Genomic DNA, 25894 nt, shown 5'->3' with positions numbered 1-25894 from the left:
TCCTCTTATAGCTTTTGGAACAGTTTGAGAAGAAAGGGTATTAACTCTTCTGTAAATGTTTGGTAGAATTCACCTGTGAAGCTATCTGGTCCGGGACTTTTGTTTGTTGAGAGTTTTTTTATTACTAATTTGAATTTATTGCCAGTAATCAGTCTGTTCAGATTTTCTATTTCTTCCTGATTCAGTTTTGGGAACTTATATGTTCCTCAGAATTTATCCATTTCTTCTAGGTTGTCCAATTTGTTGGTATATAATTTTTCATAATAATCTCTTATAACCCTTTGTATTTCTGTCATGTTAGTTATTTCTCCTCTTTCATTTCTGACTTGATTTGAGTTCTCTCTCTTGTTTTTGATGAGTTTGGCTAATGGTTTATCAATTTTGTTGGATCTTTTCAAATAACCAACCCTGGGTTCATTGATTTGTTCTGTTGTTTTCTTAGTCTTTATTTCATTTATTTCTGCCCTAATCTTTATTTCCTTCCTTCTACAGGCTTTAAGCTTTGTTTTTTTGTTTTTGTTTTTTGTTTTTCTTTCTCCTTTAGGTCTAAGATTAGGTTGTTTATTTGGGATTTTTCTTGCTTATTAAGGTAAACCTATATTGCTATAATCTTCCCTTTTCAATAGTTTTGCTCCATCCCAAAGATTTCCAATGGTTGTGTTATCATTTTCATTTGTTTCCCTTTATTTTTTTATTTCCTTTTTGATTTCTTGGTTGACCCATTCATTGTTTCATAGCATGTTACATAAGCTCCATGTGTTTGTGTTTTTTCTTTGATTGATTTCTGGTTTCATACCATTGTAGTCAGAAAAGGTACATGGTGTGATTTTAATCTTCTCTGGGTCATTTTCTTTGTTCATTGCACTGATGTGGCTGCTATTTTGGTGTGTATCCATGGAATGATGTGAGCTTAGGATCCTCTTACTCTGCCATCTTCCCAGACTCCCTCCTCAGTTTTAATTTTAGCCATTCCTTCAGAAAGCCTACAGGTTAACACCCTTAGCCTTTTGATTTATTTCACCAACGTGGAATTTAATTTTACCTTTGCTTATCCTACTGACCATGCCATAGTCATGCCTTCTTTGACTCTGGCCTCTGTAGTTCCTACTTACAGAACTTGTTTCCAAATGTCTTTCTTTAGACCGCCATTGGCTTTCTTTTTCCTTACTTTCTTTCTTGATTTTCTTCTTGCTAGTTCCTTACTTTTTCAAGACTCACTAGAGAAAAATTAAATTTGCCCAAGTCTCCACCTTTACTTCTTTTTATGGTCTTTTTGTCCACATTGCTAAATTTTACCTTTTTTTTTTATTTTTTTAAGGATTTTATTTATTTATTTGACAGAGAGAAATTACAAGTAGGCAGAGAGGCAGGCAGAGAGAGAGAGGAGGAAGCAGGCTCCCTGCCGAGCAGAGAGCCCGATGCGGGACTCGATCCCAGGACCCTGAAATCATGACCTGAGCTGAAGGCAGAGGCCCAACCCACTGAGCCACCCAGGCACCCCAAATTTTACCTTTTTTAAGCTCCTTCTTCCTTGGCTCTTCTTTTCTTACAACCATCAAGTTAGATAAATGGCAGAGAATCATAGGAAGAGGAGGGAAAAGTGGGAGAGGAGAAAGTGAAATACATTCCCCATTTCTTGAGCATTCACCTATCTTTTTTCAACTTAGGTTTGAACAATAGTAAATGCCATTTACTGAGCACTCTCCATAAGCACTGTGCAAGACACAATGACTTAAATGATCCTTTGAAGTAGGGAATACCTTATGCCCTGTGAGTTAGGGAGTACCCTGTTTTACAAATTACCTGAGGCTCACAGACATGGGTTCTGGGAGTTGTGTCCCACTTGGCTGGCTGTGAGCCAGGTGCTGAGGATGCTGCTGCTTTTCACCTGTCCCTTTTTCACCTGTCCCTTCTCTTTTCAATTTAGGAAACTTGGATTCAGCATGTCCTCATGTGCTTTTTTGGTCCCATGCTGTTGCTATTTTCTGCCAAGAAAAAAAAAATTACAAAAGTTTAAGATTGTAGTGCTCATTTTAACCATGCTCTAATGTCCTTAACTGCCAAATTACTCAAAGAACCCAAGTCTTAGGTAGACTGAATGCCCTAACCCCTTTCTCCAAGTCTGTCCTAATTTCTCTGGCCAGAGAACTCAGTGAAATCTTCTTGTTTCCCACTGCCTCATATGAGTGCTCTTCATCTAGCTCCTGGTTCCCACACTAGGCTGCATACCTCCAGGACAGAGTTTAACTGTGCATCTCCACAGCATGTAGCACAGAACCTCACCCTAAATTGGCACTCATTATTTGTGAAATGAAAGATTGGATGATTATACCAAGATTCTAGTTTTTTCACCACTCTTCCCTTCTCAGCCCTTTGTGTCTCCAGCCATCTACTACCCCCAGGAGTTTCTTAGACTTTGGTGACCCAGTGTCCTTCTTTCAACACCCCCCCCCCCACACACAGACACACCTTGATTGAGCTGGGATCTCTCTTCCACTGCCCTTGACTGCCCAAACAGCCCCTCTTGCTCCTCTGTGGGTTCCCATCCTCTCTCTCTCCAGCTACTCTTCTCCCTCTGGAAATCATCTGACCACTCCAAGGATGACCTTCTTATTGGCAGGCTGACCTTGCGAATCCTTCTAGAGTTGTTTACATACATAGAGCTTGAGTCTCCAACTTGTTCATAAGCTACTTGCCAGCGAGGGCTTCTTTTGTTTTCCCTATAGTACCTAGCACAGTGCTAGCCACTTGATTCATTTGACAGATGTAACAGAGTATTTGTTTTGTAATGATAACTATTATATTTTTTCCCTGGCTCAAAACAAAAGAAAAGAGAAATTATTTTGTGCTGTATTTAAGTTTTGAATTTTTTTCAAATTTGTTTCATTGTTTTACTCTTCCTTTTTTTAAAAAGATTTTATTTATTTACTTGAGAGAAAGAGTGCATGCACAAGCAAGGAGGGGGCATGCAGAGGGAGAAGGAGAAGCAGACTCTCGTATGGGGGCTTGATCCCAGGCCCCTGGGATCATGACCTGAGCCAAAGGCAGATACTTAACCAACTGAGCCATGGAGGTGCCCTGCTTTGCTGTTCTTTAAGGGGTTTTTTTATACTTGTATAGGAACTTCCTGGCATTATGCCACCTGCTATAATATGCATTTAGTCTTAAATATCAAAAGGTAAGTATATATATTGGGTTAGATCGAGTTCCCTCTTTTGCCATAGCCGGGCCTCACATTTCTATTACTGAGTCCATGCCTCCCATCTGTTCAGTATTTTCAAGCAGCAGATTTATAACTATAAAAGTTTTTTACCCATACAACTACATCATCTCTAGCAACCATTTCACATCAAAATAATCATCTTTGGCCTCCTTAATAATGTAAGTATAAAGATTTGCCAATACTTCTTTTTTTCCAGATATTGCTTCCAAATAATGATGAATTCCCTACTTCTAGAAATTGCATCACCCTCTTCCCTCCTCAACATCAGTCACTTCAGAGCCAACCCTAGTGACTTTGTAATTATGGTTCCCAGAATATAATTCCTTATGAGGGCTTTTGTGACTTTTCATTGATGGCTCCATGAGGTCAATAGCCATGGTTCCATGACCCATCCTCTCTCCCTCAGAGACCACACTGGGCATCTTTTTTTTAAGGTAGCCTTTGCTTAGCTCCTCAGATCATAAGGGACTCCTCAGTAAGAGTACTTATTCTTTTCCCTCCTTAGTCACCTTTCTCAACAATTGTATTTTCTTAATATTTATTTATTTGAGCACTGATAATTTCATATTTTTCCCACTCTTCATCTTCAAGATTATTCTTGGGACACCTGGGTGGCTCAGTCAGTTAAGCATCCGACTCTTGGTTTCAGCCAGGTCTTAGTCTCAGGGTCTGAAATCAAGCCCTGCAACAGGCTCCACGCTCAGCATAGCATCTGCTTAAGTTTCTCTCTCCCTCTCCCTCCACCTTTTCTCTCTCTCTCAAGTAAATAAATAAATCTTTAAAAAAAAAAAAAAAGAAGAAGAAATTGAGTCAGTAATTCAAAAGGTGAGAATGAATACCTTAAGATCTTTGGTAGCTATTCTAGAATCTAGCTTCCTTGGGCTACCCTCTGGCCCCCAGGAATTTATATCCCTCCCATATGCATAATATATTCACCCCTCTCAAGGGTAGCAAAAGTCCCTTCCCTTTACAGCATGAGCTCAGTGCTTAGAATTTCATTGTCTAATCAGGTTCAGAGGCATTTGAGGGTCCTCAGTTTTAGTACCTTAAGTATAGCTCCTTGAGTACATTTCTTCTCAGCCTGGGAAACAAATACAAGCATAGACTAACTTTTAGAGACATTTCTACTCAAGTAATTGGCACAAGGAGTCATTGGTCCCACAGCATTTGAAAATGTTGGGAGTTTTTTTATTAAGTGTTAAGGCCCAGGTTCCTGAGGTCATTCCATGGTTCTCAGCTCTGCTTTTGGGGTCCTTGTGTTGCCCTCTGAGTCATCCTTCCTTTTTTTTTTTTTTTTTTTTAAATGAGAGGTAGCTTGTATTTATAATGGAACAGTTCTTTCAGCCTGCTTCTTGACAGTAGACTTCTCAGGGTTCAATGACTTTGCCTCATTGTAAAGTGAGTTTGAGCTCACTGTCTCAGCTCAAACTAGAGGTATTTCTGAATATATAACACCTTGAAGAATTTTGTAGGTCTTCTGTGGTTCTTGTTGGGGTTACTCCATTGAGCAGAAGTCACCCCCACAAATCTTCTCCAGATAAAGTTTTCCCTTCCATGGATGCCTGCTTAGATAATGGAGGAACAGTACCTCTTAAGCTTCCTAGGGCATGTTTGAGAGAATCTGTGAGACACACTTTAAATTTCTTTAAAGAGCTCTTATGTGACTGAATAGTACTCTGAGGTACCACCTTTGTTCTTTCTGAGGTCTTGATGAATTTGCACTCATATACCTTGACTTCTTTGATAGTCCTTTTTCAATTTAACTTCTTCCTTTTCCATTTTACTATAAGCCATAGAAAAAAGTTGGTGACACCCTCAACACTATTTGAATCTCCTTCATTGGATTACCCATAACATTAGACACATTTTCTATTTTCCACATGCCTGCAGACAACAGTATTGCTAAACTTTGTACCACCACATAACAAAGATTCTCTTCCCCCCAGTTTCTGATAAGATTTTCCTTACTTTCTGCAGGCCCTCACCCTCAGTGTCCTCAAAGTCCAAAATTTTACAGTGTGTTCAGAAACACTATTCATCCATCAATCGCCTAATTTTTGCCACATTTCAAAATAATTGGCAAAATCAGTACACTCCTCCCAGACACTTCAGCATGTATATCATTAAGTGAAGTTCAGTATTTAAAGATTTTTTTTTCCTTTCGAGGTAAAGTTAATATGCAATCAAATGCATAAATGTCAAAGGTACCATTCGCAGAGTTTTGACAAATTGATACAGTTTTGTAACACAAACCCCTACAGTTTAAAGAACATTACCATCACCCCAAAATCCTTTCATGCCACTTCCAAATCGCTATTCCAGACTCCATGCTCCAGGGCCAACCACTGTTCTAATGTCATGTAAATGAAATCATGTAGGATATGCTCTTTTGTTCAAGGCTTTTGTTCAGTGCAATGTTTTTTAGATCGTCCTGTTGATGTATAGTGATTCATTTTTTTTTTCATTGCTGAGCATGTTAGTCTGTCCAGGCTGCCATAACAAAATACCACAGACTGGGTAGCTTAAACAACAGAAATTTATTTCTCACGGTTCTGGAGACTGGAAGTCCGAGATCAAAGTGTAACAGGTTTGGTTTCTCCCAAGGCCTCTCTCCTTGGCTTACAGATGGCCAGTTTCTCACTGTGTCCTTACATGGTCTCTCGCTGTGTGTATCTCCTTGGTGTCTCTTCCCCCTCATATAAAAACACCAGTCCTATTGGATTAGGACCCCACCCTTAGGACCTTCTTTAACTTTTACAACCTCTTTAAAGTCCCTGTCTCCGAATACAATCACATTGCAGACTGGGACTTCAAAATATGAATGGGAGGGAGTGGGTACAATTCAGTTCATAACACTTCATAATATTCAATTATATGAGTATTCCCCAGTTTATCTATTTTTCTATTGATGGATACCTGAGGCTACTTCCTGTTTGGAGCTATTATGAATAAATCTGCCATGAACATTCACATACAGGTCTTTTTTTGAACAGACATTTTTATTTCTTTTGAGTAAATGCATAGGAGTAGAATTGCTGAGTCTTGTTTAGTTTTCTAAAAACTGACAGACTTTTTTCCAAAACCAGTGTACCATTTTTGTACTCCCACCATCCATGTATAATAGTTTGGTTGCTTTATATCCTTGTAAATATTTGGAATTATCACTCTTTTAATTTGAGACATTTTGATGGGTATGTACTAAAAAACTTTTGACTAGACCCAAAAGAAACTAAAAAAAAGTTCTAATTTTTTTTATTTTTACAATGAACATATTTGTTTTTGTTGTAAAATGGTAATTTAATTTTTTTTTTACCAAAGTGATAATCAAACAATAAAAGTTTTTCATTAAAAAAAAAAAAAACAGCATCACCTTTCCTACTCTCGTGCTAGGTCTTTCTTCAGAGGAAACTACCCTTAGCTTTTAGCTGTTTTTCATATTTGCTAATATATAGTTTATACTGTTGTTTTTTTGATTTATCAGCTCCTGACATGATCTGTTAACTTCCTGAGGTAGCATATGGGGACACAGCTCTCCCATCTACCCTGTATTCCCTCTCTAACTGCTAATTCCCCTGCTAACACAATATCACATTTTGGTTAAAACAGTTGTCAATATCTCATGATTATGATCACGAAACTACTGTTCACTGCTGATGAGGGGAAAGCTATAATCATTCCTCCTTTCTTTACAACTCTTTGTTTTCATGGCATTAATAATTACCTCATTTCTTCATTTGCCTAGTTTGTTGTGTTCCTACTGTTAATTCTTTCCATATATTCCAATATCTTTTTCACATGTCCATGAATAATATCTTCCATATGCTCAAATAGATCACTCATTGCTGTTCCCTGCAGGCCTCTGTATTCCTATTCCACTCTGAGTTGGTTATTTTCTTGGTGTGTTGACCAAGATTGAGATTTCTCTTAACTGTCCCTTCAACACTCCTGTATTAGTTTCCTTATTTGCTAAATCCCATATCTTATTCTTTCTTGGTTTAGCCCTTTATTTTGCTGGAATACAGTCTTTAGTGTCTATGGATAGGAAATCAATTTTTTGAGACCTAAAATACCTGAAAATACCTTTATTTCACTCTTAACTTGACTCATAGTCTGGCTGGGTATAAAAGTTTAATTTGCAAATAAAGTTTCCTCATAATTTTGAAGGCATTATTCTATTAAGTCCTAACTTGCCTTATTGCTTCTGCAAGGTCCAACACAATTCTTTTTCTGGACTCTTTGTATTTTGTAAGTTATTGTTTTTCTTTTCAGAAATTTTTAGTCTTTTTTGTTTGTCCATGATATGAATAATGGGCATTCAGTTTAGAGTTTCATATTCTAGAAAGTTTCCTTCAGTTCTGGAAAGTTTTTCTTTTGTTATTTCTTTGATCACTCCTTTCCCCGTGTTTTTTATGGTCCCTTTTTCTATAATACCTTTCACTGGGATGTTGAATCACTTGGGCTGATTTTCTATCTAATATTCTTACCATTTTTCATCTTTTGGAGAGATTTCCTCTATCTTCAAGCCTTCCTCCTACATTTTTATTCCAGTTTTTCTTTTTTGTCTCATGGCTGAAATTCTTCCATTATCTGTTTGAGAATATTGATTATATTTGTTTTGAACCTTTTATCTTTTTGTTGTTTATTTGCTCTCATGTTGGATACTTAGCTGTCTATTCATATTAAAAAGAGACACTAAAAAGCTGATGGAATATTTTGTGCATGTGTGAGCCTTGTTGATTAGTGAACTTCATAGCAGAGTACTAGGATAGCAAGCTGTATTTACTATGCCCACCAAATGTCACTCTCTTGTGGCATCTCTCTTAGTCCATTTCATTTTTCCAGAGAAAAATTCAGTAGGCTCCTGCACATAATATATGATCCTGGCTCATGACATTTGAAATTTGCCTAGGAAAAGGAAGTGAGTCTCAACCTCTGTCCTATCTTTCCTTTGCCAGATTTCTGGGTCCTCTTGTTCTTTCCAGAGAATAAACCTTCTGTCTGCTGCCAGGAAGAGCAACATGAAAGGAAGCATTAACCAGATAGTTGCTTGGTTTTCTGGGCAGGAGACATAGCCAATGAGGGGAGGAAAGAAGACTAATCATTCTAAATATAAACTTTCAACCAAAGTCCTTCTTTTAAACTCTTTACTCTCTGTAGTACCTTGTGTCTCCAACTACTAAACCCTTTCAGAGTCCAATAGGTCAAACAACTTCACTGACTGTTAGCTTCCACCTCTCCAGAAACCTAGGTGCTAGCTCTTCCTTTCTGATAAATCACTTCCATCCAGTTTCAACCATTTTCCATTTTCTAAAATGTTGTTGAAATCTCTCCACTACTATTGGTCTCTCCTGATTGCGTGCTCCTTATAAATTTATAACTTTTTCAGTTGCCTTCATTTTTAGTTTTGTGGCATTTTTGAAGTTGATTTGCCATGTTTAACTAGAAGAATCATTCTTAAAGGATATAGTTTTTGGCACTTTAAGGATTTGAGAATATGCCTCAAATGCTTCACTTTAAGATGAATTTTTCATATCTATTTCTAAATTTTTGAACTACATATTTAAGCTATGCTTTAAAAAATCACTAGATTTCATGTAAAGAAATTAAAAACAATGGGGGTGCCTGGGTGGCTCAGTGGGTTAAAGCCTCTGCCTTCAGCTCAGGTCATGATCCCAGGGTCCTGGGATCGAGCCCCACATCGGGCTCTCTGCTCAGCAGGGAGCATGCTTCCCTTCCTCTCTCTGCCTGTCTCTCTGCCTACCTGTGATCTCTGTCTGTCAAATAAATAAATAAAATCTTTTAAAAAAAATTAAAAACAATGAATTTTGGAACACTGAAAGAAATAAAATAAAATAAAATGAAGGGAAAAAAAGAAATTTCTTATCAACTGTCAAAGAAATATACTGTTGAAACTGGTTTCCAGAAATGGTTAACTAGTCTGGCCTGAGTCTTCTATATCTTTTTACCTAGTCTCTCTGAAGATAAACATCAGTATTTGTAAGGCACATGGCTAAATTCAGGACTTTTTAATGAAATGGATTTTATATTTCTTCATAAAGCCATCTCACCTTTGTTGAAATTGCCCCCAATAAACTTAGCTTCTTCATTATTACCCACCCTTAACCATGTAAGGCAACTGCTCCCAGAAAACAAATAATAATACTGTATTTCCTTTAGGATGATCTAAGAACTTGAACCTAACATTTAAACCTCATGCAGTATCTTAACTAAAACAGTTCATCAAGCATGTTTCTTTTTTCCTATGCATGATTCAGAATTACGTTTTATTTTTCTTCCAGAATTGGACAGGCCATATCCCTATAACAGAGCTCATTTCCAGATTTAATTTATGTCATGTTAGAGTTATTTGCCTTTATAAACTTAGCATAAATACAACTTTGCACATTGAACATACTGTTAGCACCCTAAATGCTAAATAACAAAATGGAATAGGTTTCTACAACTAATTCCCAAAAACCTTGATACTGGTGACAAGATACTACAGCATGCCTTGAGGGATCTGCTAATCATATCCAGGCCTTTGCCTTACCAGCATGAACTGAATGTTGGCCTGGCCTGTAATTGGACTCTTATGACCATCTGGCAGCTTCTGTGACATATTAGTGGCCTTGGCCCAGTTTCTAATTGGCATGTACCAGCATCAAATTGGCATGTATCTGCATCCACAAGACAGCTTAACTTTCTAAATAAGAGAGGTCATAATATCTTTTCTTTAGCTATGATGCAATTGCTTTTGGCAGGTTTTTGTTTTAACTGAGAAGAAGCTAAAATTTCAAGATTCACATGTTACTTTAATCCTGAACCTTTGAATCTGCTTTTCTACTAACTGAAACAGAGTCTAGAAACTGCTGGTCCTGTCCCCATGTCTTGAAAAAATTATGTATAAATATACATACATATATATACACACATACATATATATGCCTTCAAGCCATAGGTATTCTTTTTTTATTATTACTTATTTTTTTTTATTTTTTTATAAACATATAATGTATTTTTATCCCCAGGGGTACAGGTCTGTGAATCGCCAGGTTTACACACTTCACAGCACTCACCATAGCACATACCCTCCCCAATGTCCATAACCCCACTCCCCCTCTCCCAACCCCCCCTCCCCCCAGCAACCCTCAGTTTGTTTTGTGAGATTAAGAGTCACTTATGGTTTGTCTCCCTCCCAGTCCCATCTTGTTTCGTTTATTCTTCTCCTATCCCCCTAACTCCCATGTTGCATCTCCACTTCCTCATGTCAGGGAGATCATATGATAGTTGTCTTTCTCCGATTGACTTATTTCGCTAAGCATAATACCCTCTAGTTCCATCCACGTCGTCGCAAATGGCAAGATTTCATTTCTTTTGAAAAGCCATAGGTATTCTTAATCACAGGCTGTCTGCAAACTTTAATGGAAAGCTTCATCTGTAATCATTTTAAACAGAGCCAGTAGAGACAAGATTGTTTTAGTTAGTAGCTTACCAGCTTAAACTGAGCACTTTCTAGTTGGGATGGAAACTTAATCCAGGAAAAACTGAGAATAAGTTTTCACTCATATTTTATATCTTACTTGGCAACTTGTTTGAAAATGTTGCATAAAAGAGCCAGCACAGGAAACATTTTATATTCTTGCTTATGATTAATAAATAAGGAATCTGAGGCATTCTATTTTATAAATCGAGGTCTTAATCCAAATCTTCTGTTTTTCTACATTAAAAAAAACCTCAGGGTAAAAATAGCACTAAACTATATAGGGTACTCAGGGGTCAAGGCAACAGGCAAAACTGATTACTCAAAATGCCATTGTGCTGAGACTTTTATCAGACCATCAGCAGAAACATTCATTTTGCAGTCACTATAGATAAGGCATTTGGTGTAGCTGGTTTTATAAAAATGTAAGTAAATATGTCCTACTTCAGTTTTTCAATGCTTATTGAAAGAGGAAAGGAATGAATAACAAAATAGTAAACCAATGACTTGGAAATACAAGCTCACACATTGCTAGTTCATGGCAAATGCCAGTCACTCTAGTCAAAGACTTTCTTACCACATCTTAATTTTAATCACATCTACTCTCATCTACTCTGCCTGTATTTTATAAACCTGGCCACTGTCTTCAATCTTCAATACCCTGCACCACCACTTCAAACACGCATATATACTCACTCACACATTTTCACCTTTGTTCAAAGATTTTTCCAGTCTCAAGTCATTGGCACTTTCTGATTTTTCATTGGCACTTATTGATTCCCTCAACCCAGCCCCTGCCTAAGAGCCTATTGGTCTTCTAGCATCACTGTCTGTATAATATTATCAAGACACTACGAAGAATACCCGTATGGCCTAGGTACTCTGGGGTTACTACCATTAGTTGACCTGTCATCATGCTAAGATGAAAATTTCCTCATCTGTATCTCTTTACAGCCTAAAGAATGTTTCTTGATACAACCAAAGGAAACAAAAGAAGATGCCACCAAGACAAGGAAGAGAAGAAAGGTATTATTCATACTTTCTTACAACCCCAGGTGATCCACCTCACTATTTCTATATAGTGTACTTTAATGAGGCAGTTGTTATAATTCCCACTTTAGAGGTTGTAAGATTCAGTGAGGTTTGGTGACTTTCCTAAGGAAAGCTTTCCTAAGGAAACTCCTTAGTTGGAGCTAAAAATAAATTCTTCTGATTCCTATTTCAATCTTGTGGAGCACCAGACATCTTTGTTATCCACCTTTGTTTTCATTGTTGTTAGAAGACATGGATTTCTAATTCTAGAAGAATCCCAAAGCTGTCCTGCCCTCTGGCCCTTCTGGCTCTGCCGGAAAGAAATTTACCAACTTTCTTTTTATATCCATTTCAGTTTTTTAAACCTTATACTTACAGTATTAATAAAAAGAAAATAATAACCAGATGACCATAGTATACAGCATTTCTGACCATAATTTGGAACCATAATTTAAAGCAAAAGTCTCCCCTTACATTTTAATACTTGCCTATGAGTGCATGGAAGACTCTTTTGCTCCTGTACAGACTTTCTTATGGCTCAACCTTGGAGAAGGTGTGGTTTGCTTTGACCTTCCACCACAGTTGTGAAAACACCAGTGTAATTCTCTCCCTGCCAACAGGGTCTACTGCAGAATTCAGCAGAGGAAATATGATTGGGATTAGAGTAAAGAAGATGGATTCAAACCAATTACTTAACAGCAAGCTTTTAGAAAGTTAAGAGTATGTGTGCATATGTTTTCTTTGCTCACAAATGGCCAAATAGAAAGATGGGAGATGCCAAATTGGCTGAGGTTTGGCAAGTCCTTAAGAAGTGACTTTAACTTCTCTTTGATAGTTTGTACACTAATGGCCTTCAGGAGTGTTAAGTTCTTGGTGGCTCAAGGTCAAAACTCTAGCTAGATAGTTTTAGCCTTGGCTGAGGTCATGCTAAAATGTGCCTACTGATGACATATTTTAAAAGTCAATTCATTTGACAGAACTTTGACTCTTCTTGGCAGTGGTATAGAAATGAGGATATTGTGGAAGGAGGTGAAAAGGTGGGGGTGAGGAGTGGCTCTTGTGGATCTTTGGTGAAACATTAGAAGGAAATGAGAAGTTTATGGTAAAAATTAACTGAACAGTGGTGTGATCCTCGTACATTGCAGGCACTCAATAAATGCTGCACAAATAAATTCAAGTCAAAATAAATGTTGTAAAGTTATTCCTGTTCTGCTTTCCATGGGGCCCCTTCAAGACTCTCTCCCAAGACTTGACAGTCAAGAGTCCACAGCCCTTTGCAGTGGGCTCCAATGCTCAGATTACTCCTGCAGGTTTTACCTTAATCCAAGAAACCCGAAGTGAGACTCGGTGCCTTAAAAACCAGGTTAAGCAAAAAATTCTCAAAATTCTACTCTGGGGAATAAAAATCTTCGAAGGGTTAAAGAGAGGTTTCCACAGCAACAAGATTAATTGACTTTTAACAGAAAATAATGCCCTATTAATGTAGACTCCTACAGAAATTTCAGTTCTCCTAGAAGCCATATACCAAGAGTTACAAAGAGACTTTTAGATATCCCATTCATTTTTCAAAGTGGTAGTCGTGTCCAAAAAGTATTTAAGTTTTTTCAAGTGGATCTATTGGAACTCACATTCATACTCAGTTATCACCAAAATCTGTGTGCAGTTTAAGTACCAGAGGATTCTTAGCTATTCTAGGCTAACGTCATTCTAAAATCTATCTTCCTGGGTTTTTTTCCCTTCCTTTTCATGTCTTAGAAGAAAATTACAGATGTTCTTGCAAAATCAGAGCCAAAACCAGGGACCCCTGAAGACCTGCAGAAACTGATGAAGGACTATTACAGCAGCAATCGTTCAGTGATTGAATTAGAAGAACTAAACCTACCAGGTACAGCCAGACTTGTTTGGTTTTTTTCCCTCCTTTTTTTTCTCTTACTGTTCTAAAGTTAGTCATTTAGCATAACTCATTGTTATTGCTATCAACTTTCCTGATGAGGAGGAGCAAAAAGGGTTTTTCTTTCCTACACTATGTATGTTATGGCTAGGTATCTCCGCCAGTGAATCAGTGTATTTTCCACATGCTAATACTCCTTTCCTCAACCTCATAGTTTTAACTTTTGAATGATTTCTTCATTAAGATGCTAAATGTTATCTGTTCAGTCTAAAGAAAGATTTGTAATTTAATTTTTTTTAAAAAGCTAATCATTGTGCATCGTTTTAGCATTCTTCAAGGAGTAAGAATCCCTAGTTGAGGATAGACGTTAAATTAAAATAAAAATAAAGCACACATTTAAAAGTATAGATATGAAACATAGTTTACTCACCCTTTATAGACAAAAACTTTAGCTTTTTTAAAAAAAGATTTATCTATTTATTTGAGAAAAAGAGTGTGCACACTCAAGTTGGGAAAGAGTTTCCAGCAGGCTCCATGCTAAGCAGGGAGCCCAATGACCGATCAGGAGCTCAATGCCAGGCTCATTGTCATGACCGTTGAGGTCATGACCTGAGTTGAAACCAATAATCAGACACTCAATCAACTGAGCCACCCAGGTGCCCAACTTTAGGTTTAATAAGCTTCTTAGTTTTATTGTCCTTGTCACAGATTTCTAGTTATAGTTTTGTTTTTATGGTAGTGTTTTGGGTCTCAGGCCAGACTTTTTCAAGCAAACTATCTAAAGATAGGAATAAAATTCCACATTTTTAGCAAAGCTGACACCTCACTCCAAGTGATTCTTAAACCTACTATTGTTCAAGATCTACTGCCTTAGAATATAGTTAAGTTAAAAATATTGCAGAATTCTTAAAACAACTGATTTTAATTAATTTGAAAACTCGGATACATCCTCTAACTCTTTGGGGCAGAGAGTAAAGAGATGTTGTTATAAAATCAAACCACACAAGGTTTGGCTATCACTCTTTCAGATGAGCTTTTTACAGATTACTAGGTTACAGATTACTAGGGATATCTAATTACTACTGTTGGAAAAAGTCAAGGATAGCTTGATTTCCCTTTTCCATTACAACTTTATGCTTTCTAAAGGCTTAAGGAGCTGAAAAACATCCCATTCCCTGAATTTTTATAATTCCTTTGTGATGTGCTTTAAAAAAAAAAAAAAGTACATTAAGTTTGGAAACAGGAGTGCCCCTGTCTGTTTCTTTTCCAAAAGGAATACCCTTTAGGGAATTTAAGGAGCGCATTTCCAAAAGAGCAAGGTCTAGTATTTTAGACTCACAAAGCCCAGAGGAATCTAAAACTCCAGATCTTGCTCTTGTGGAAATGCACTCCTTAAATTCCCTAAAGGGTATTCCTTGTATTTTTTTTTTTAAACAGTTAGAAACCACTCCTGTCCAGGCATAGTTCCTTTGGGAAGAGCTAAGTCCTGACAGCTGTGTCACAGGAACGACGTGTTATAACAGAGCTTCTGTTCAAAGTTTAACTGAAGTTTGACTCAGTGGTTGCTTTATCCTTCTAGTTCTTTGTTAGCGTACACCTTCAACTCGGGAAATTTGTGAGATAGTGGAATCACTGCTGCTGTGTATACTTATGGAACATCATAAATCTTAATTTTTCTAGCATTATAGAGATACAGGGGTCATGAGAAACCTTTAAAGTCATTTGATTTCCATAGTGAGTTTATATTATATTATTGCTCTATTACAGTTCAGTTATATAGTTAAACAAGAAGGTATGGTCATGGCTTGGTTTAGGAAGAAAGGAAAAATGTTAAAAATCTGTTAAAAATACTTTTATAGACAAAAAGAACAGGTTTTCATTTTCAGTTAAAAAATTGGGCCATTCTGAGACACAGTGAATAAAGCATTGAGAGAGCGTTTAGGAGAAGGCCCAGTTTGCTACATATGAAACCAAGGGCAGAGAGGAAGTCCACAGTAAGAAAAGGGACACACTCTGGGTTATTTGGAACAGGCAGGGGCAGGAGCATAAATATAAGGTGAATACAGATAATGAGGTACTGTTCCTATTAGTTTGCTGAGTGTCTAAGTTGGTTTTGATTTGAGGTTATTTGTGTCTGTAGGGCAGGAACATGTCTTTTCAATTAATATTGTTCACTGTATATTGTTAATGTCATACACATGGGCACTTAATTAGTTTTGAGGCAGGAATTTCTTGGAGTTAACTCAGCTGTCCTCCTAAGAGCTGTAGTGTGGTTTAGATCAGTACTAAATGCCTGTAGGCTAGCAGCAACTGAATCACCCAAGAACTTAAAAAGCAAATTCCTAGGCCCACCCCCAAGGAATTCTGACTTAATAACAAAAAGAGTCTGTCCTAGGAATCTGTATCTTTTGTAAAGCTCTCCAGGTGAGTCTGATCATATTCAGACTTGGGAAATTACAGTTTTAAGAACATCAAAGGTTCTACAGCTGTATAGGAAGCAACATCTTTGAAGTTAGTTAACTCACATAATGTGAGTTACATATGCTGGGTCACAATATTAATGTCATTTAATTTAGTAATAGTTTACTCCCTAGCACTCTACTGTGTTTATAGAAAACCTTTTTCTTATAGAATAATAAACATGATCCTGCTTTTTTATACATCTCAGGTACAGAATTAATAATACTACATAATTGCTAGACCTTGGTTGAGCAAGGCCCCTATATTTTATTTTAGTGTTATATTGTCTTTACTCTAGTGTTGTGTTGTGTTTTGATGCATTATTCCCACTCTTCTTCAGTCCACACTCCTCTTTACTTTCCCCAGAGTGTTCAGTCTAATGTGTTAATACATGCTTTTAAATATGTATATATGCTTGTAAAATGTCATGTTGTTGTATGTGTGTATACTTTACAATTTATCTAAACAATGTGCTGAACTTCTCATTCTGTCTCTTTCCTCTCTGAGCACTTTTTTGAGATATGCCTATATGGCTTAATGCACATCAAGTTCCTTGCTTCTTTAAAGATTTTATTTATTTATTTGACAGACAGAGATCACAAGTAGGCAGAGAGGCAGGCAGAGAGAGAGGAGGAAGCAGGCTCCCTGCCGAGCAGAGAGCCCGATGTGGGGCTCGATTCCAGGACGCTGGGATCATGACCTGAGCCGACGACAGAGGCTTTAACCCACTGAGCCACCCAGGCACCCCTCAAGTTCCTTGCTTCTTAATGCTAAACGGTATACCAGTGATTTTATCTACCACCTATTGGTCATCCATTTTCTCAGATACGGACACCTAGGTTGCTTCCTGCTCCCCACTATCACAAATAATGATAGGATAAATATACTTGTGTTTATCCCTTTATAGACCACATAAGAATTTCTTTCCATTATTTACTCAGTAATATAATCGTGGGGTCATAGAGTGTATACAACTTAATTTGACTACTTTCCAGAATAGCTATTACCAGTTTACACCTCCACCTACATTTCTTTTTTCTTTTTTTAGATTTTTATTTATTTATTTGACAGAGATCACAGGTAAGCAGAGAGAGAGGAAGGGAAGCAGGCTCCCTGCTGAGCAAAGAGCCTGATATGGGGCTCGATCCCAGGACCCTGGGATCATGACCTGAGCCCAAGGCAGAGGCTTTAACCCACTGAGCCACCCAGGTGCCCTCCACCTACATTCTTGACAAGAGTTGGTATTATACCTCTTTATAACAGCTATCATTCTAATGGGTGTGTGAAGTATTACCTCATCATTGTAATATGCAATTCTGTGATGACTAGTGAGTTTGAGCCTCTTTACTTAGATTTGTTAGCTCTTTCCCCTTTACCTTTGTATATTGCCTATTCCATGATTTGAAAAATAAACATTCTTCATTAGTTCATTGAATGATACAACAAGCTTCTATTTCACTATTCTAAGAAATCAGGAACAGGGGCGCCAGGGCAACTCAGCTGTTAAGCGTCTGCCTTCAGTTCAGGTCATGAACTGAAGAGACCACAGTTCTAGGATCAAGCCCCGAATCTGGCTCCCTGCCCAGCAGGAAGCCTACTTCTCCCTCTCCCACTCCCCCTGTTTGTGTTCCCTCTCTTGCTGTTTCTCTGTCAAATAAATAAATAAATCTTTTAAAAAAAAAAAAAAGGAAAAGAAATCATGGACAGTTAAAAGCTTACTTGCTGTTTTTGCTGCTGTTGTTTTAAATACTGGACAACATTTTAAAATATATAATGAGCCCCATTCACTAATGTTTTACAACCTTATTCAAGAAGACACATTCACAATGAATCTGTTTTGATCATGTGTATGTTTGCAAAATCCTCTACAAAGCATGTTTGTCATATTCTAGACTCCTGTTTCCTCAAGGCCAATGATTTGACTCATAGTCTCTCATCATACCTAAAAGAAAGTAAGTAAACTATGGTTTTCTTTTAAGTTATTGACCAAGTTGTTATTACTCCATTAAAACATAAGATCCATCTAGTTGAAATAAAAACTTTTGAAACTACATTTAAAAGCAAAACTTTCCACCTCAAATAGATTTGAAATGGAGGTTTTTCTTAAGGTACATATTGATATTAATTTCTGTTATTTAAGTTTATTCTTGTTTTGCCCTGGCTTTGAGAATTTTAGTTTTCGTCTCATTTTTGGTTTATAATACATTAGAAGTATTGGTTTAGGAATCCAGAGATTAATTATCATTCTAGTTCCAAGTATCTCACTATTTGACCTGGGACAAGTCACTGAGTACTCTTCCAGGACTTGACTTTGTTACCTAAAAGATAAGGAAGTTGGACATGTGATCTTTATTCTGGCTATAAAGTTCTGAAATTCTTGTCATATGCTCATAACTCAGACCATGGCTATCACACAACCTAATTTCATCTTTTCAGTATTTATTGTGTATAGCCAGTAATAGCCAGATTATTCATATTAGGTAGTCATCTATTGTGACTGATAAAGAAGTAGTTTAGATATAGAGATTTAACATCCTTTTTTCAAACTCAAAGTAGTTCTGATGGCACTCAACTTGAGTTCTTAAACCTTTCTGCATCTCAAATTCAGCAAGTGTAAATGTAGGTTATAGTAGAATCAACCTCAGTGGGTTATGAGAACTAAACAGTGTCCTTATTTAATATATGCTTGCTATTATTTTAATGTCATTTCCATTTTTATGTTGTGTTGAGTGTTTCCTTAAAATTTAACATTATTGAATCTGAGTTCTTTTTCTATTTAGTCTTTGCCATCAAGCATCAAACATAAATTATCAAAAATGTATTATTCCAAACTTTTTTTTTACTTGGTCCTAAAACTAGTCATATTTAGCTACTTGGCATATTATGTTTTTTGTGATATAAGTTAATGATATTTCATTTTAATTTAATATCTTGAATAACCATAGAATAGAATCTGGACAATACCTAATTAAACACTAACAAAGAGTAATTGGAGAATACTCAGCTTTAGGGGGCTAAAATAAATAGGGGCCCTATTTTACTATATTTAAAGTAATATTTTTCTTATGGTTTGGTTTTTTGTTTTTTTTTTTTGTTTTTTTTTTCAGTCTGCCCTAAGTGGGTAAAACTTCGGAAAAACCACAATGAGAAGAAATCAGTCCTGATGTTGATCATCTGCAGCTCTGCTGTCCGGGCCTTGGAGCTCATTAGGTTAGATACCTCACCTATTCATTTCATAAATGTTTTCTGAGTAACTGAGATGTGTCAAGTTGATATGTTCTATGTGTTGGAAATGTAACAATGAACAAAATAGACAGAATCCCTTCTTTCATGGAACTTACCTTCTGGTGAGGGAGACAGACAATAAACAAATAAATATACATTATGATGTCAGGTAATGTTAAATTATACAAGAAAAAATAAAGCATGGCAAAAGGAAGGAGGGGGTTGGAGGGCTACTTTTTTTTTTTTTTTTTTTTTTTTTTTAATTTTATTTCTTTGACAGAGAGAAATCACAAGCAGGCAGAGGCAGGCAGAGAGAGAGGAGGAAGCAGGCTCCCTGCGGAGCAAAGAGCCCGATGCGGGGCTCGATCCCAGGACCCTGAGATCATGACCTGAGCCCAAGGCAGAGGCTTTAACCCACTGAGCCACCCAGGCGCCCTTGGAGGGCTACTTTTAAAAGGGTTGTTACAGTAAGCTTTTCTAAGGAGAGTGACATTTGAGCAGAGACATAAAGAAAGCGAAGGGGAATGCCAACTAGATATCTAGAAGAAGAACATTCCAAACAGAGAGGACAGAAAGTATAAAAGGCCCTGAGATATGATGCTATTGGGAGATTTTGAGCAGAAGAGTCACATGATCTGAATAATCATTCTAAAGGATCACTTTGGCTTTTGTGTGGAGAACACATGTTCTCACACTCTAGAGGGCAAGAGTAAAAGCAAGGAAATAATACAAGCAATGACGAGTTGGAAAAAAATAATGGTAGAAAAGATCTAATTTAAAATAATAACAAGAAAAAATAGACTACCAAGTAATAAACCTACCAAAATCTATATAAATAAAATATTACATAAGCACTTCAGATCTTTTTTTAAGAGGTGGTGGGGGCAGGGAGAGGAGAGGGAGAAGAAGAGAGAGAATCTTAAGCAGGCTCCATGCCCAGCACAGAGCCTGATGTGGGGCTCCATCTCACCACCCTGAGACAGGGTGAAATCAAGAGTCAGAAGCTTAACCCACTGAGCCGCCCAGGTGCCCCACCCCACAACTCAAAAGATCTTAAACAAAAAGGCATATAATATTGCTAAATAGGAAGAATCACTGTAGGGATGCCTGGGTGGCTCAGTTGGTTAAGCATCTGCCTTTGGCTCAGGTAATGATCCCAGGGTCCTAGGATTGAGTCCTGCATCAGGCTACCTGCTCAGCTTCTACTTCTCTCTCTCCCTCTGCGGCTGTCCCTGCTTATACTTGCTCGTTCTCTGTGTGTGTGTGTCAAATAAATAAATAAAATCTTTAAATTTAAAAAAAAAGTCACTGTTGCAAAGATGCCTGTTTTACCTAGAATAACCTATAAATTTCACAGATTCCCAGTGAAACTCCAGTAGAATTGGTTTTCTAACTCAATAAGCTAAAGTTCAAAAGTTAAAGATAACCTATAGTTCTAAGTTCACAAGAGAAAATACAGAAGAAAAATACCTGGGGAAATTCTGAAAAAGAACATTAGTGAGAGGATACTATACCTATAGTATCTACCAGATTATCAATAGATATGTTACCAAGTCTTACTAATTCAAACAGTATGGAACTGGCATATGCATGACAGATCAGACTGGTGGAACAGAACTGGAAGTTCAGAAATAGGCCCATAGCATGTGAAAACGTAGCATATGGCAAAAGTGACAAAGCAGACGGGAAAGATGGATTATTTAATAAATGGTGTTGGAACAACTGGGTAGCCATCTGGAAAAGTAAAGTTGGATCTCTATCTCACTTCTCATACCAAAGTAAATTCCAAATGGACCAAAATTTAAATATAAAAATTATGTTTTAAAGAGAATATGTCAGTGCCTTACTAGGTGCTTTCACATACCTTTTCATTTACTGTAGTTTTTGTAGAAAAAACAAAAAGGCTTCCATGGGATCAGTGTTAACATTGATTTTTCAGAGAAGGGCCATCAGAGTAAATTGGGATTTACTGGAACTAGCCCTATTCCAGGGCCAGGCTTTGCACCGACTTTGACAGGAGACAAAACAAAGGAAAATTCAGGTCCTGGAGAAAATAAATTAAGGTGCAAATGTAGACTTTCAGTAGTTACTTGCATGAATTTTTCTAAATGAACTAATCTGATTACAAATTTAGAAAAGTGGTTTTTTAAGTTCTTCAAACTCTCCTTTCCCTGCGAGGCACACACATCAAGTTGTATCACACCGACTCTCAGTAAAATAAAAGTGTTTCTTGCAACTATTTCTGCTCCAAACACAATTGATCTTCATGACTCCATCTGTTTCTGGGCAGCTATACTTTCTGGTTCTGAAGTCATAGTAGTTCACATTGACTTTTCAGTGTTTTAAAAACTACAACCACAGAGCTCATTTCAAATTCAAACATTAATGGCAAAGGGGTTGGCCTGGAGATGGTCTCTTAAAAACAAGCTGTCACATTGATTTGGGCTTTTACTGTACATAAATACCTTTCTGAAGGGCATAAAAGCTCTGTGTTGTCACACTTCATTTACCAATTCTGTGTTCTGTGTCTTTGGTAATAATATGATCTACTTCAAGGTTAGGTGATTTGCAAAAAGAGATTTCTGAGCTCGCACAATAAGCCCTATTCATAAAGACTAATGGTGAATAATTCTAACTTTTATAAGAATACCTATTCTTTTGAGGACAATGAATTAATGTTATACATGTCCTCTAAACTCTGTCTTCCTAGTTAACCTTCCTGTGGAGAAAGCTTATGTATGAGTAAAAGTCAAATACAGCAGAACTTATATAGTATAATTTACTATCTTGCAAATTCATATCTTCCTACAGTCAATAACATTTCTCAAAACATAATAATATATATAAAAAACAGTAATATTTCCAAGCATATTTCCATGTTAGTTCTATTCCCAAACAGCAACTAAAGGATTGATTGGTCTTTTATACTTGTTGATGCCAGGAGCATTAACACATATAAAATTTTGCAGAAAAGCTCACTCTGCTAAGTAGATAAAAGTAGGGGATTCCTCTGATTGTAGGACATAAGCCTTCTCCTCCCTGTCAGCTCATTTCCAGCAACCCACCGTGGCAGTCACATACAAACTTTTGTAGATGCCTTTGGGCTCCACAGAGCATAGGCTGACATCACTGCTCCAAGATACTTCTTGCAACCAAATTTTGTATGAGAACTATACTGCAGAATTTAAAAATAAATTCTCTGCCAGGGACCTGAAATATGGAAATTCTGTATTACAAATGAAGGGCAGATCCATAAGTTTCAGTTATCAAGGAAACCTAAGTAAAGTTAACCTTATGTATGAAAAGTAGAAGCCAACCCAGATACATGCCTGAATAAAAGGATTCCTCACTTTCCTTCCATCCATGGGCCAACCTGAAAATCTCAGTTTTTGTATCTGTGTATATTTACACATGCATATGCTCATAGTTACACACTTAACACATATATTCTCTTTAAAGCAAGACATAATACGTAAGTAGTCAATGTGGCCGGCAATGATTAAGTTTTCTTAGGCATTAATCTTTTTTTTTTTAATTAGGTCAATGACAGCATTTAGAGGAGACAGCAAAGTTATGAAATTATTTGCAAAACACATTAAGGTAAGTAAGGGCCTGTGGTTCCTGATGGGTATTGTAAGTTATCCTTAAGGGCTTTTTCTTAACTCCTTAGCAGGTGTTTTCTTTAGTGCTTTCTTATATAACATATTTAACAACTGTTGTGTTCCTTACATCCCCTGCCTTTGCATGCCCACCTGCCCCAACAAAAGTCGCTACTCCTCTATGCTCCAGGATTCCTGCACAGAAGCTGAGGTTTGACCCCTGGGTTCTTTGAAGATTTGCCAGTTTTAGAGAGTGATGCTTTTCTATCTTGATGTTAATTAACCTTCTTTGCACTGGAAGTTGGGCCTAAACAAGGGTAGTCCATTTGCTTTTTTACTTCTTTAGCTTTTAGGTGAAATGTCTATGATTGCCCTTTCTAATGATTCTTCTTGGCTTTCATCTCCTCCATCTTGAAATAAATAGGTCCAAGAGCAGGTAAAGTTGCTGGAGAAGCGTGTGGTGCACCTGGGCGTAGGAACACCAGGGAGAATTAAAGAACTCGTTAAACAAGGTATGAAGAGAAGCACTGATATGCCTTCTCAGAACTGGGAATTTCCCTTAACCCATGTGAGTTTAGGAAACCACATTTGCCATGTAGTGAAACCAGATTTCTGTGTTCATCCAGGAGTTGGAAACAGTCTTTTGTCAGTAAAGCTAGCCAGCAGGTATAGTGCAATAGGGAATAGTAAGGCTTGTGGTGAACTGTGGTACATGTGCCCACCTAAATATATTCAAATTCCAGTTGCTTTAAGCAGTTTAGTGGATCCACAATTCATTTCACCAATTTGCAACCTCTAGAATTTGTAGAGCCAGATGAGTTAGTATATCCCTCTTAATTAATTGAATCTTGGTTCCCAAGACTGCCATTTCAGTTGAGGGTTTCATACAAAACATGTTAAAACAAAAATGCAGTTTCTATGGATGAAATATAAGTATTCTAGAATATTTCTCCCAAATGCATTTCTCTTTTAGTACTTTACCCAGAAAGTATTCCAGACGGAGTCCACCAGTGGGTTTTTATAATTTGTTAGCTTTCTCAAAGTGAATAGCCTAAAACCTGTTAGTCTGCTGATGATCTTATTACCTGTTTTACCTGCCAGACTGATTAAAGATTTCTTTTCAATACTCATTTCCAAATTACTTATTTAATACAGTGATAGAATTTTGTTTTATGACTGGAGCTATTCATAGATTTATATATATATATAAAAGAAATGGGTTCATCAATGTAATGACTCTATATAAAGATGGGCATTTGCCAAGAAGCAAACAAAAGCTTAAAATACTTATGTTTCCTTCCAGATAAAAGCCATCCAGGGTTGGGGCGCCTGGGTGGCTCAATGGGTTAAGCCTCTGCCTTCAGCTCAGGTCATGATCCCAGGGTCCTGGGATCGAGCCCCACATCTGGCTCTCTGCTCGGCAGGGAGCCTGCTTTCCCCCCTCTCTCTCTGCCTGTCTCTCTGCCTACTTGTGATCACTCTCTGTTAAATAAATAAAATAAAAAATCTTTAAAAAAAAAAAAGCCATCCAGGGTTAAATGAACCCACGATATACAAAAGACTGTGCAGTTACAAAGACGTAACAAACTTAGCAGCTCCAGACAAGGAATGGAAACATTTTTTTTTTAGTTCATACTTGCACTGGTCTACGCTAAACACTCTTAGGTGTCTCATTAAATATTCATGGCACCCATACAGGCTAGCATTTTTATTTCTTAGACAACCCTGAAGCTCTGAAGGGTTAAGTGGCTCTCCCACAGCTTCTCAGTCTAGACCTTCCTAGTTCCAGAGCTTCTCCACCTCTAGGAGCTCCTGATCCTTGAAGAAATAAATGTACATAGATGGAGATTGAGGACATGAGGCAGTAAATGCCAAGGGCCAAATGAGCACTTCCAAGTCCTATAGGAGTTAAAATACATTGTTATGAAGGCTGAACCTGTGTGGAAGGCTTTAGAGAGGAAAGGATCTTTAACTGATCTTTAAAGTGTGAGAAGGATTAAAATAGGATCTTTGAAGTACAGAGATGTGAGAAAAGCAATCAGGAATGGGAGAACTGCTGAGTCAGAAGAGGGCAGGCCGATACACATGATTGAGATACAGGGTTGAGGTTACAAATCCCTATTATGAGCAGAGAGTCAAATCCCAGGTCCATCCCTGTGACCTTGGCAAGTTACTTAACCTCTCTAAATCTGTTTCTGTGTTCAAATGACAGGGATAGTGGTAGCATCTTCCTCAAAGGATTGGTATGATAATAAAATGCCAATAAGGAGTTTGACACAATGAGTTTCACACCCTAAGAAATCAAATATTAGTTTTTATTTTTATTGAAGAAACCAACTTTTTTGGTTGGAAACTTCACAGACATTAGTAGCTGGTGATTCAGTTGGAAAGAAAGTCAGTGTGGAGGGAGGGTCTTAAACACTAAGCTGAAGAGTTTGAGTTTTTGCCTTATGGACATGGGAGGACACTGAAGTGAAGGAACAGATGAGAGGTGCGCATAGCACATTTGTGAGACATAGAGTTGGGAGAGTTTGGCTGGGCAGCAGGAGAGCCCAAGGGTAAACCCTGCTTCTCCCACAGTTCTTAGCCAGAGATTCACCTCACCCTCCCTAGAATCGAGGTGGTTTCTTGTGTGTCACCAAACCCCCCATGCAAAAGAGTCATTCTTCTCCATATTTAAAAAGAGAGAAAGGGAAAGAGAGAAAAAAAAAAAGCTCTACATATTGTTGAAATTTGATTTCCATAGAGTTGTGAGGTCTCACCATTAAAGCTTATTTTATTTAAGAAGTGGAAAAATCATTTAAGGAGCTGTTGATTTTTTCTGCTCAGCAAGGAGTCTGCTTCTCCCTCTCCCTCCCCACTCATACTTCTGTCTCTGTCTCTCTCCCTCAAATAAATTTTAAAAATCTTAAGAAAAGGTAGGGGGAGAACAATTCTAGCACTCTAGAAACTGGGAATCTAAAAAAGCTGAGCAAATGGCACAT

General features: G+C 37.4%; 1 protein-coding gene across 6 annotated transcripts in view; it reads left to right on the top strand.

Moving 5' to 3' along the window:
* The window catches only part of CMSS1 (cms1 ribosomal small subunit homolog), a 384493-nt gene that overhangs the window by 352257 nt on the left and 6342 nt on the right, over nt 1–25894 (top strand). For all 6 annotated transcript variants that reach the window (XM_046002287.1, XM_046002292.1, XM_046002291.1 and 3 more), the window contains 6 exons: nt 11658–11729; nt 13491–13620; nt 17979–18038; nt 19194–19296; nt 22851–22911; nt 23335–23422. In XM_046002287.1, coding sequence (XP_045858243.1) covers nt 11658–11729; nt 13491–13620; nt 17979–18038; nt 19194–19296; nt 22851–22911; nt 23335–23422 — 514 coding nt within the window. The remainder of the gene's footprint in view (nt 1–11657; nt 11730–13490; nt 13621–17978; nt 18039–19193; nt 19297–22850; nt 22912–23334; nt 23423–25894) is intronic.

Source organism: Meles meles, chromosome 4, assembly GCF_922984935.1.
Source record: "Meles meles chromosome 4, mMelMel3.1 paternal haplotype, whole genome shotgun sequence".
Lineage (NCBI taxonomy): Eukaryota > Metazoa > Chordata > Mammalia > Carnivora > Mustelidae > Meles > Meles meles.
The sequence above is the reverse complement of the archived record's forward strand: the minus strand, read 5'-3'. Positions and strand labels throughout refer to the sequence as shown.